At 38.5% G+C, this 12359-nt stretch overlaps 1 protein-coding gene across 6 annotated transcripts in view; it reads left to right on the forward strand.

Annotated features, from left to right (window-relative positions):
- PRUNE2 (prune homolog 2 with BCH domain) overlaps positions 1-12359 on the forward strand; it is a 134393-nt gene that overhangs the window by 77535 nt on the left and 44499 nt on the right. For all 6 annotated transcript variants that reach the window (XR_010994503.1, XM_068176566.1, XM_068176568.1 and 3 more), the window contains exons 8-9: positions 623-7112; positions 8012-8810. Coding sequence is in view for 5 of the 6 variants with exons in the window: in XM_068176566.1 (XP_068032667.1) it covers positions 623-7112; positions 8012-8810 (7289 nt within the window). In the remaining variant the exon portion in view is untranslated. The remainder of the gene's footprint in view (positions 1-622; positions 7113-8011; positions 8811-12359) is intronic.

The raw sequence follows: 12359 nt of genomic DNA on the forward strand, positions 1-12359 counted from the left end.
TGATAATGACCAGAAGTCATATATGTTTATGTTATTCCTAAAGAATTCAAGCTCTGAAATCAAAACAAATTATTATTATTATTATTGTATACATTTGTCCAGAGCTGGGTGCTTTCCATTTTTTTTAAACTATATTTATCCCCAGATAGAAGAGACTATCTCAGTGGCAACTTTCTGAACTTTTTTCTCAGTCTTGAAAACTTATAATTTTAGGGACAGGTGACTAATTGACTCCATGGTTTTCACAGCTAATATAAATGTATTTATTTATTTTATTAATAGAATTACCCCCTTCTTGAAATACATTCCTAAATTAATTACATAAATTTTACTCAGATTTCTTAAGGGAACAACCAAACATTTTATTTGGATTTTCTAACAAGAAGTGAACCGAAAAGTCAAATGGTATAATTTCTGACCAATCATATAACAAATATTTTGTCTTGATTCTCTTTTGTAATACATCATCTATTTGGGGATCATAATAAGGATGCTGCAGTGAAATGGCCAAGCAATAGTTTAACAGGAAGAGACAGGTATGGCTGTATTACATGATGAGGTAGTCAGTATTGCTTTACGTCCATGACTGCAGTGACTTCTGTAATATCCCATTTTTCAACAGATCTGCTGTGAATTAGAAGAATGTCAGGATCCTTGTTTGGAGCTGGATCCTCTAGAATGTGAATGTGACGAAATTCTCATTTATCATCAAGAAAATTCTTCAGTGACCTGTGATCAAATTTTTTTTCTAATTAAGGAAGTTATAAATAGAAGGCAACCAGAAATGGTATCAAACAGTAGAACTTCTTCTACTGAAGCTGTTGCTGGAAGTGCTCCACTGTCACAAGGATCTTCTGGTATTATGGAGTTATATGGTTCTGATGTAGAACCACAGCCTAGTTCTGCCAATTTTATAGAAAATCCTCAAGATCTAAATGGGTCTATGCAAGCCCACATTGATGTTAATGTAGACCTTGTGAGTCCAGACAGTGGCTTGGCTACTATTAGAAGCAGCCGGTCTTCCAAGGAGAGTTCTGTTTTTCTTAGTGATGATAGCCCTGTTGCAGAGGGTGCTGCTTCACATCACAGTCTTCTGCCTGGCTTTGATTCCTACAGCCCTATTCCTGAAGGAGCAATGGCTGAGGAGCAAAAGTCTCAGTCGGGAAGCAATAGCGATAACTTTGATCTTTTCAATTTTGATCTGGCACCCATGGTTACAGCTCCATCTGAGTCATCTTCTCGTTCTGTTGATTGTTCCCCAGGAGATGACTATTTTCTCAATAGTAATTCATCAGAAGGGCATCAGCTCACTCTGAAGAAAAAACTTGATGAGACAAATCTATTAGAAAATGATACAGTAAAGTATTCAACTGACTTACTTACGACAAAAATTGAGGAAGACAATCTGGCTGAATTTGATGAGGATCCAGGAGAAATGTGTGAGAAAACTTCAAGTTTAATTGATTTAGTTGAAGGTGATTCTTCTTCACCAGAAGTGTTGAAATCTGCCGATTCAAGAATTCCACCAACTCCTATGAATAGTCTTGTAGATACTTCACCATTAGATAATGGGCAGCCTTTCATTTTCTCACAAGATGTCATTAAAAAAATTAATGAAATAGATGACACAGATTACTCTCTGTCTCGTGTTAGATATGGGAGCTGGTGGGATGGCTTTGACCTAGATTCCAGAAATGCTGATGCATGGAGTTCAAGTGAACAGGAATCTGTATTTCAGAGTCCTGTCTTATGGAAAGATTCTAAAGAAAGTCCTTTGCTACGAGAACATACTGATAGAAGAGCCTCAGATTCTGTGTTCCTCCAAAAACAGCCAAAGCAAATGGAATATATGAAAGCAGGTCTATGGGATAATCAGTTTAAAGAAGATAATTGGAACCATGAGAATCAAGAGAAAAACTGTGAACATTCATGTTTGCAAACTGCTTCTTTAGATGAAACAAAGCAAGAAGTGGAGAGCTTTACAGACCTGTGGAAGGTCAGCCAGCCAACACCTGTGATGTCAGATGCATGGTGTAGTGGTGAAGGAGAAGGTAGCCACCTAGCTGGAGAGTCTTACAAAATCTGGACTGAGCTTGATGAAGAAAATGCTGGTAATTCCTCAGAAAATGTATGGAATGTGCCCAAACTAGATAGAGAGTTAAAATCAGTGAATATTCCTGAGGAATGGGCCATATCAAAAACTGGTTTATCAGATTCTTCAGAAATCACAGTGGACAATGAAATTGAAAATCCAGAAATGTGGGATAAAGGAAGGTATTATTCAACAGAAGGTAATGGAAAATCTGAAAACACAACTTTTCTTTTCAACAATATGCAAAATAATTCCAAGTTGAATACAGGGGGAAAAACTGTGTTTGGTGATCCTAAACATAGACCAAAACAATTTGAAAATATAGATACTTGGAATATGTATGATAAAAACATCAGAAAAGAAGTAACAGAAGTAGTGGTGCCATGGGAGGATACCTTCTTATATAAAAACTCTGATCTTAGTTCCTCAAATATAGCAGAAGATTTAGTTGTTTCTCCACCAGACACCAATTATTCAACATCTGATTCATATATATCACCTACATATGTGGAAGATGAAAGAGAAAATGAGGACAAATATTTTGATGAAGAAACAGTTACTGGTAAATTCATGAACACAAATTTGGCCGAGTCAAAAGTACTTGAGAAATCAAGTAAGGAACCATTATCTCCTAACAATATGCCTTTTTCAGATATTAGAAATACAGATATCTGGAACACTCCCCTAAATAACATCACCCAATTACAAGAAAGAAATTCTGAAATTCCAGTTCTTTCTGCCTCTGCTAAACCTTGCCTTAACTCAGAACAAACAGCTGATCTATGTTTTTCAGCTGAAACATGTAGCAGTGAAAATAACTTTCCTGTATCTAAAAGCAGAAGAGTAATACTGGCATATAATCAAACAATGAATGACTTACCACTATCACAGAATGAATTAAATACTAGACAGAGAGCTGCTGACAAGGCAGAAACAATGAGTAGTGTTGCTGTAGAAGACACAAACACCTCTATGCCAGCTTCAGAAAATGAGAATGGTTTGGATCTGAAAATATGTGACTTAGGGAGTGAGATGCTTAGTGAGGATGCAGCACAAAACACTGCCGGTATTGATGAAGAGTTGGGTATTCAGGATTCAGTGCACCAAGTGGACTCGTGGGGTTTACAGAGTGAGCAGGATTGTGAGGAAGGCTGGGATAATGCCACTGTCATCTCTAAGGAAGAAGAATGTGAGAGAACACATGTGACAAGTGGACAGCAGATGATTAATGACATTTGTAATAAACCAGTGCAAGAGGGCAATGAATCTTCAGGTAAAACAGATTTGGAAGAAAATGAGCCAACAAGTGAAGTTTCCACCTCCCCAGAAAAACTGAGAAATAGTGTTAGTTTGGAAGTATTAATCACAGAGAATGTGTCATCTTCCAATCAAAGCAATCCAGTTAGTCAGGAAGAGAGAAGAGACGTGTTGCAGAACAGTTTAGAATCTTCAACTACTTCTGAAGGAGGCAGAGATTATGAATTTTTTGATGACCCCTTACCACAAAATTACAATTATAGTGAAATGAGACAGCTGCTTTCTGAGGGAGCTGGAAAAGAGGCTACAGTGACAGAGGATGCAACAAGTCCCAAGATGGAAAATATTTCTGGAAGTTCTGATAAGGGTAGTGATAATCCTGAAAATATTTCTTCTAAAATACCTGGAAGCTCAGGTGCCTGGAATGACTCTGGAAAGAACGGTTGTGGCCAAGCCATATCAATTCCTTTGATGGACAAACCACAGGAAGCTCTGGAAGAAGGGCAAGAATGCTTACATGAAATGACTCCTAACCATCCAGACATTTGTAATTCTGATTTATTATCTTTTAAAAATAGCTTAGAACTGATGAGGACCAATGAAAATTCTTTCACAGATGAGTTTAAGAAAAATCCTTCTGGATTTGTTAGTGTTCCTGATATTACACATACGTCTGTGGTGAAAAATTCATTTTCACTTGAAATAGCTTCTGGGAGAAATGAAAACTCTGAAAATGTACAACCTGCTACTAATCTTTGTAGAGAGCCATTTGCAGTGCTTAATGACAACTTTCCCCATACTGCTTGGGATTCACAGCCATGTGAAGATTTTCAGTCTCCTGGAACAAGTCCTGAGGCCAGCGAAGTCCTTGAAATAGCAAATACCACAAGCAGCCTTTCAAAAGATATACAGATCAAAAGCTATTTGGAAGAAGATAATATGTGGAGTAATTCAATAAATTATTACACACACTCAAGTGGAACAAGTCCTGATTTAAGTGATACATCTGTGAATGTGTGGGGAGACCTTCCAGTTGCTAGTCATCATGAAAGAAGCAGGGATGTGTGGGAGATGAAAAATAATAAAAATCTTGCAGATTCTTTTAAAAAGCAGGAATTTGGGAATGAATATGAAGAAGGATTAGAAACAAATGGCGAAGGGAACAAAGTTCCTAAAAGCTTAGATTTTTGGAATGCCCATGTAGATGATGATACTATATCTTCTTTATCAAGTCCAGACATAAATGAGGATTCAGAGAATTCAGAGGCATGTCCAGAAGTGATTAATGAAGATTCAGTGTGTGAAAACAAGCAGCACAAAGGAGCTGAAAATGAAGAGGATTATGATCAGTCCAATGCAACAAGTCCTGAAGCTAATGAAGACAATTTAGGTACAAAAACTAAGGTGGGAGAGAACGTCCTGGTAAGCACCTTCCATGAAAATTCTGAAACAATTGAAGCCAAAACGGTATTGCAGGAGGATGGGACTATTGACTTTACTGATCATAGTAAGACTACTCAATCTACTACAGGCCACTGTGAAACACTTGATGAAATAACTCAGGTGAGTATTTTCAATGAAAAAACAGATAGTGGGGAAGACTCATATTTGTATCAAATGAATGAAGATCCTGCATTGACTTCTGCTGGTGATAAAGAAGAGCATTCTTCAAAAGCTGTAGACAGGTGGAATATGTCACTGGAAGCTGATTCAAGAACTAATCCAAAATCCACAGTAGGAACATATGATTTTCTAGAAAACAGTTCAGAATGGTGGAGTTCACAACCTTGTGAAGAAAAGCAATTGGAAGATCAGGTTTCTGTTTCAAGTCATTCTGTAACAAATCATCTAGGAAACAGTAAAAAGTACTCCTGTGACTCCCCTTCACAAGATGAAGAACTAACAGAAGCACATTTCACAGATACCGGTAATGATGAAAATCCACCTGCCTCCCTGCACTCTGATGAAAAAGAAAATGAAAGACTAGTACATTCTATCCATAGTCCTGATGGTCAGATAAATGAAGACACTTTACAGTTCAATCAATTTGATTCTTTCACACTGGATAAAGAAGAAAGGGAGTTGATAGAGCAGTTGTTTTCTACAGATGAAAATCAACTGACTCCACAGAACTCTTTTTCAGATGAGGAACAAGCTATACCAAATACAGCAGTTGAAGCAGTCACTGTACTGGATCTACCAAGAGACGATGAGAGAAATGCAAGTCTCACTCCTCAAGGACAGCAGGAGGACACCTGTGAAAGAGTAGAAGTGCACAACTCCATGCCAGGTGCTTTCACTGTAGAAGACTTATCTTTTGAAATGGCAGAAAAGTCAAGTCCAGAGTGGAATATATTAGTTCCACAAACTGCACTTATACCAGATATTTTACAGGATAACACACAAGGAAATAATCAGCAGTTTTCAGTGGAACCTGACCTGTGGACTAATGCTGAGGAGATTGTCACTTTGAAATCCGATGGTGAAAATCCTGATATTTTAAGTCACTGTGACCAAGACAATGGTTCAGAGTCATCAAGCAGTCCTGATGTGTGCCAGGAATATGGAGCTAAGCATGCCTCTATTCCATCTTCTCAGATTGCAGTGGAGCCTGGAGACAATCAGACAATTAATACAAGATCAAATGTGAATAAAGAGGCAGATTTTGATTCAAAGCGTCAGTTAGTAATGTGGAAGGTGGAGATGAACTCTGAAAATGGTAGCCTCCAGGACTATGAACCAGTAAAGACCAGTGAATTCTATCAGCTTAACTCTTCTAATCCTCAGGAGCCTTGTGAATTTGCAATTCCAGAAGAATGCAGTCTAGAAAATAAGCTGGTTTTTGACCCTGTTGAATCAACTGAAATTGCCAGTGAAGTTATAAAAGTGTCATCCTTAGATGTGAAAGACATGTTCCATGGAAGTTTCAGTAATGCAAGCCATCAAGGAGCACCAACTGATACAGCTCAAATAGCGACCTCTCAAATGCATTTGCTTCCCATGGATTTCACTCAACCAGGCAGGGAAGAACAAAGCTTAAAAGAAATTAGTGCCTTGGGTGAAGTTGTAAAATATTCTGATACTGACCATATAGCAGTAATTGGTGTTGAGCTAGATAGGTCAGAAGAATGTGTGGATGAATCTGACACAGGCATAGAACATAGTATCAGGGACACCTTAGTGACTAATGTCCTGGCAGGCACATGTGGTGGAATGACACTGCCAGGCAGTGAGGCAGCAGAAGGGAAATCAAAGGATGAACTGACACTTTTTCCCAAACCCTTTCTACCTGAAGGTAATGAAGGCGATGAATCTGATTCAAATAATCAACTGTTGGACGACACAACAAAAGAGTATGAAGCTGTAGTTCAAAATTTTGTTTCTGTGTTTAAGGAAATACCCAATGACCAATCACCAGTGGTGTGTACTCCACCATCCTCTGCATCTTTTGATGCTGAACCGACTGGCAGCAGAGAGTATGCAAATGGTGAGCTCTTGTTACAGCAGCCATTTTATGACAGTGTTTCTTTGGAAAAACGATTGCCACTGCCAGCTCCTCTGGAAGATGCAGAGGGCATCCTAATGACCGAAGATAAGGTGTCTGAGACATCCACAGAGTGCCTTGAGGAAAATCTCACCTCACTACCATCGCTCTCCGTGCCTAAAGGAACTCCCCCAGATTCTGATTTCTTGACAGGAAAAGCTGAAGCAGAAACAACCGATCCCGACTCACCACCAGGTGGAGATAGAAGATCATGTGATGGTAAGAAAATCTGCTTTCCAGGGCAAATACATAGGACAGAGAAAGGAGGAAGTATTTCTATGAAGCCTGTGAGGAGGAGGCTTTGAGTGAAGTGTGGAGTGTATGTATCTTCCTAATGTACAGAACATTTATTGGGGAAAGAGCTCTAGTGTAATTCTCTCAGATGATGCCTTGAAGAGGTTACCTGGAACAGAGGTTAGACAGAGTTAAAGGAATAAAGTAGGTGTTTATTAAAAGGCCTTCAAAGGATACATCTTCAGCAGTACAAAACCCGGCTGTGACTACACCCAAGATGGACCCAAGATGGACTCCTGGTCATGAGTTTTCACACTTTTATAAGTTTTGGTCTATTTACATATTGGGGTTAATTGTCCAATTACAGCTTCAGGTTATGAAGTCCCATCCTCCCAGACTGCTCTCCTCACTTTACTGTTGTTTATACATTTTGGGCCTGAAGCTGTAATGGTGTCCTTGGTTCTCAGGCTGGAAAAGGACTGTTTTGTCTAAACTGTGAGGAGAACTTGCTAACAGTTTATATGAAGTTCAGAGTTATATACTAATGCAGTACAGAATCTGGAAAATATGAAAGCTAAAACTTAAGGCATCACAGTTAGATCTAAAGCTTTTAAACAGTGAAGTAGTAATATAATTTCTGTTGTTTGTACAGGGCCTAGTCTGTGGGATGCTGAATTGTTTGTGCCTTGGGGATGATTGCCATGTTAATGTATAACCTTTAACAATAATGATGATGGTCATGATGTTATAAAATTCAAGTACACATTAACAGAGCAAAGCAAACTGAAAAGAGCTTTATCTTACAGTACTGATTAAAGCATACTATGGTGACTAAATCAGTAATTCAGAAATTAAAAAGAGTTTCTATTTGCCTGTTCTTTTAGAAGCTGGCACTGACTCCCAGCTTTGTAGGAAGGAAAAGCTGAGAAATTCCTGTAAGAGCCCTGAACTGGAAAGTACAGACAGTAAAGAAGATGTGAGAATGCAGGTACTCCCAGCTTCACTGGAGATGGATTACATCCTTGTTACAGAGGAAGAAAATACACCTGCAACAAATGATACCTTTGAAAGAAGCAAAATTAATTTTGCATTTCAAGAATCCCATGAAGGCTTTTCACCAGGCTCCTTGGATGCCTTTCAGGCAATATCCATTTCAAATGAAAGCAAAGATCATCTTGTTTGTGGGACTGAATGGGATGCTGTTCGCTTAGAAGAGAAAAATTCTTCTCTTGTGCCTCAAGAGCTAGATGGTGAAAGGAAATCACAGGAAAGCTGTGGGCAAGATGACGGTTGGATTATATTGGGACAAAATGAAGTAAGTGACATATCCCCTGAAGAAATTTCTGCCAAGACAGAGATGCCAAAATCAGGGTCTGGACATCCTGGTGAAGAACTGGCATCTTTTGTAGCACAGGAATTGATTCTTGACACTTGGACAGAATTTCAGGTAGAAACTCCCCTTCAGAAATCTTTTGAATATGAAAGCTGTTCTTCATGTGGCCTGGCTGCTGAGAATGTGAGTTTGGGCATTGCAGGAGCATCAGAGTTGCAGGTAGTTGGTGATGGTAGTACATGGGAAGCAAATTCTCAACAGAGGCTTGGAAATAATGTAGCAACAGAACAAGAAATGAAGGAGGAAACAGTTCTTCTCAACAGTGACAGAGAATTGAATCAAAAATCAGGGTAAGTAAAAATCAACCTATTTTCTTTCCAAAGTCTTCTGTTTATTTGTTACTTATGTTATTGAGGTGTGTGCCATTATGAATAGATGGCAAGACTTTCAAGTCTGAAGTGTGCAAAGTATTTACAGTATTTAACTATCAATGTATTACTTCCTTTCTGCAAACAGATTGTTGGTTCTTCATTGCTTGATATGACCCAAATTAGGGTTGTTTTGCATTTGATTTGAAGGTTACTTTCTTGCAGGAGTAAATCTGTTTTCCTTCTGTGAAATCCCACTGATTGTATTACTTACCCTTAAATCTGAAAGAGATATGGCCAGGGCACATATTTGATGTACTGATGATATTGCCAGTATATGATGAGATTATGGAAGGATTGAAGTGAAGTACTACCTCTGCCCAATGCAAAACTGCTGAGAAGGAAGAAAGGAAGAAGTCAAGGCCCAGAGTCAGAAAAACGTGCTGCTTTTAGATGAAAGAAAAGCATGAAGGGAAGTTGTGGTCTTTGTGATTATTTTCATGCTCTAGTCAGATCAGAGGGGCATTCATGACTTGGAATAGAACTGGCAATTGGAGCAGACTGAGTGAGTACCTATGGACCTGGTTTTGGGTGGACATGTAGTCTCTGTGCTGGCAATTTCCTCCTGCCAAGTGACTCTTTGCTGTGTCATCAAATGGAGTGAGGGGTGGCCCTCCTGACTGCATTTACTATAGTGTATTGGAGAGGGAGCTTCTGTTGTTGATCTCTCTTTTACAAACAGCAGGCTGCCATCAAGAGAGAGGAAAATCTTCAGAAGTGTTAGCAGAAAATGAGCACTCATCAGACCTGTAGAGCCTGAATATTGAGTGCTTGACCTTGAAACTAGCCAAAGTATAGTAGGTTGGCACAGCATTTCTGTTGCACCCAATCCTCTAAGCATCTAAATTCCATTCCAGAAGGAAAAGTTGAAATTTTGAAATGTCCTATAAAAGAGAAATCAGGGAAAAGCCAAACAAGCAATATTTCCAAGCAGCTGTTTTGCATCCATGTTGTTGTGTGGTAGGGTAGCTTAGGATCTGCAAATCTAGGAAAGCTAGATGTCCTTTGACTTGGAGGTGCTTTATTTGTTAACCCTGGAAGCCATTTTCTGGTGTTTCCTCTGCAGGGTTTCACTGGGAGTTCATTAAAAACAACTAATTTCAATTAGTAAAAATGCTTTTTTGACAAATCATGCATTTCTGGTTAGAAATCTTAGAATCATGAAAGGCCTACCAGTTCTGCTCACAGCCAGTAATGACTGGGGCAGGAAACAGGAATAATTGTTTAGGGGTGCTGGCTATTTGCAGGCTTGCAAGTCTGACATGAAGAAATTGTCTGTTATTTCCTCTGTCTCCCATAAAGCATTTTAAATTAAAACCAGGCAGATGCTGACCCAGTCTAAGTCACACTGATTAATTACATGCAGGCAGCATCCTAGAGGTTTAACTTGTCATAGTTACATTCTCATTGTGTTTTTAGAGAGGAAGACTCTAGGTATCTGGTTTAGAATGATTTGTAAGTAAACTAGCACATTTTTGACTTGAGATAACTTTGATGCAGTATGACTCTTAGACACGTCAGGAAGAGAATCTGATTTTTGAACTTAGACTGGTACTAGAGAAAACATTTCTATGTCGTGGATTTATAGGGGTGGGTTAAAATCTTATTGCTATAAATTGTTATATCCATTTTGAGGAGAGCTCTGCTGTTTTTTAGGAACTTCGGCAAATCCTGAAGTGCCACTCAACAATAGTTCACGTTGGAGTTTTGCATGCAGTATATTCATTATTCTTCGAACTTAGTGTATTTCCTTAGACTAATTCCTGCATTAAAATCCAAAACTGGACCGTGTTAATGTTCTTCTTTTTTCAATAAAAATTTAAATGCATGATGGAATATGGTGCATCCTGCAAGAAAAAGATAAAATCATTCTTGGTATAGAATATGTATGGTCACTATAGCTTCTAGTTTAGTCTTTTTTCTTATCTTACTTAGAAGTTGTTTAATACTAAATGCCTTTTTAGTCAGTAGCAGTGGCTATTTCTGTCCTTCACATTGCTGATACTCATGCCCAGAGAAGCAAAGTAAGGACCTTATTCAGCTTCCACATTAACAATTAATTGTGGGAGCATGGAACCCATAAAATCTACTTTGCTTTGGGTTTAAGTTTTCTTTCTTGGTAAGTTGTAAACTTTAATGGAAATTTTTTCCAACATTAATGTTATTAAAAGTAATTAATCCTCTTCTGTGAGGATTTTGTATGTTATAGAGATTGCTTTTGTCATGTGGTTTTCTGCTTAGTTTCCCCTCTGCTTAAGTTTATTGAACATCAACATGTAGTTGATGTTCAATAAACATTGAACATATATTTTTGGTCAGTTAGGTAAAGATTTCAGACTTCCTAGAACAGACATATGCATCCCTGTGCATGCCCATAGCATGATCACAGAGGCCTTGATTCCTTTGAAACAAAAGCAAACACACAAAAAAAAAATACTATGATGAAACACATACAGAAATCATTATTTCTAGATGATATGCCCATTTAATGAAAGCTCTTACATGAACAGCTAAAAAACTAGCAACTGACATGGTAGAAGTGTGTAATTAGAAATGCTTTCTTAATGTATTTAATTGACAGTTTTAAAAACAGAAGTTCCTTCTTAAAACATAATTCAGTATGTTGCTTTTGACTTTTTAGTCTGATATTAACTGTCCTTCATGGCCAATGAAGTTTAAAATAATGTGATGCAGCAGAGCTGCCAGCCTATGGGAGGTTAGTGAAGAAACACTGGTGTCAACACATAAGAGAAGAAACTAAAGACTTTCCTGATTGTTGCAATACAATTTCTGGAAGGCACCTGATGGTGCTAGTCATCAGGCTCCGAGTCTGCCAAAGATTTACATCAAAGTAGGATGTAAAGAAACTCTTTTAGTGTGAGGGTGGTGAGGCACTGGAACAGGTTGCCCGGAATAGCTGTGCATGCTCCATCCTTGGAAGTGTGCAGAGCCAGGCTGGATGGGGTACTGAGCAACCTGATGTAGTGGTGAGTGTCCCTTCCCCAGACAAGTGGGTTGGAACCAGGTGATCTTGAGTAGGAGGTCCCTTCCTACTCAAATCATTCTGTGGTTCTATCATCTTAGAAAAATAAAAAAACTTATCATTTGTGTTCAAACTCAAACCCAGCCAGTGAACAGCTGATTTATTAGTAGTCCAAGGTCTATGAAGGCATTTATTTAGTAACTGTCTTGTAATCCCTTTTTTATCCATATGCCCCTGTTTAGGAAAAAAAAGAAAGAGTTCCTACTTGTACTGTGTAGGTTCCTTTTGTAGTGGAGTAAAGGTCAGTGAAGGATGCAGTTTGCATTGTTTTCTGCTGTCATCCAGCAGATGTCTGCCACTTCTTCTAATAAAATTGCCTTTTACACAGAAGAGATGTTCGAACTCTGATGGCTGAAAACTTCAAGCTTTCTGAATTTAAGGGTGCCAATCCTCAAATAAACACCTTGTTTGACCTGAGACCTTGGAAA

The sequence above is a fragment of the Anomalospiza imberbis genome, chromosome Z (genome assembly GCF_031753505.1).
Source record: "Anomalospiza imberbis isolate Cuckoo-Finch-1a 21T00152 chromosome Z, ASM3175350v1, whole genome shotgun sequence".
NCBI lineage: Eukaryota > Metazoa > Chordata > Aves > Passeriformes > Viduidae > Anomalospiza > Anomalospiza imberbis.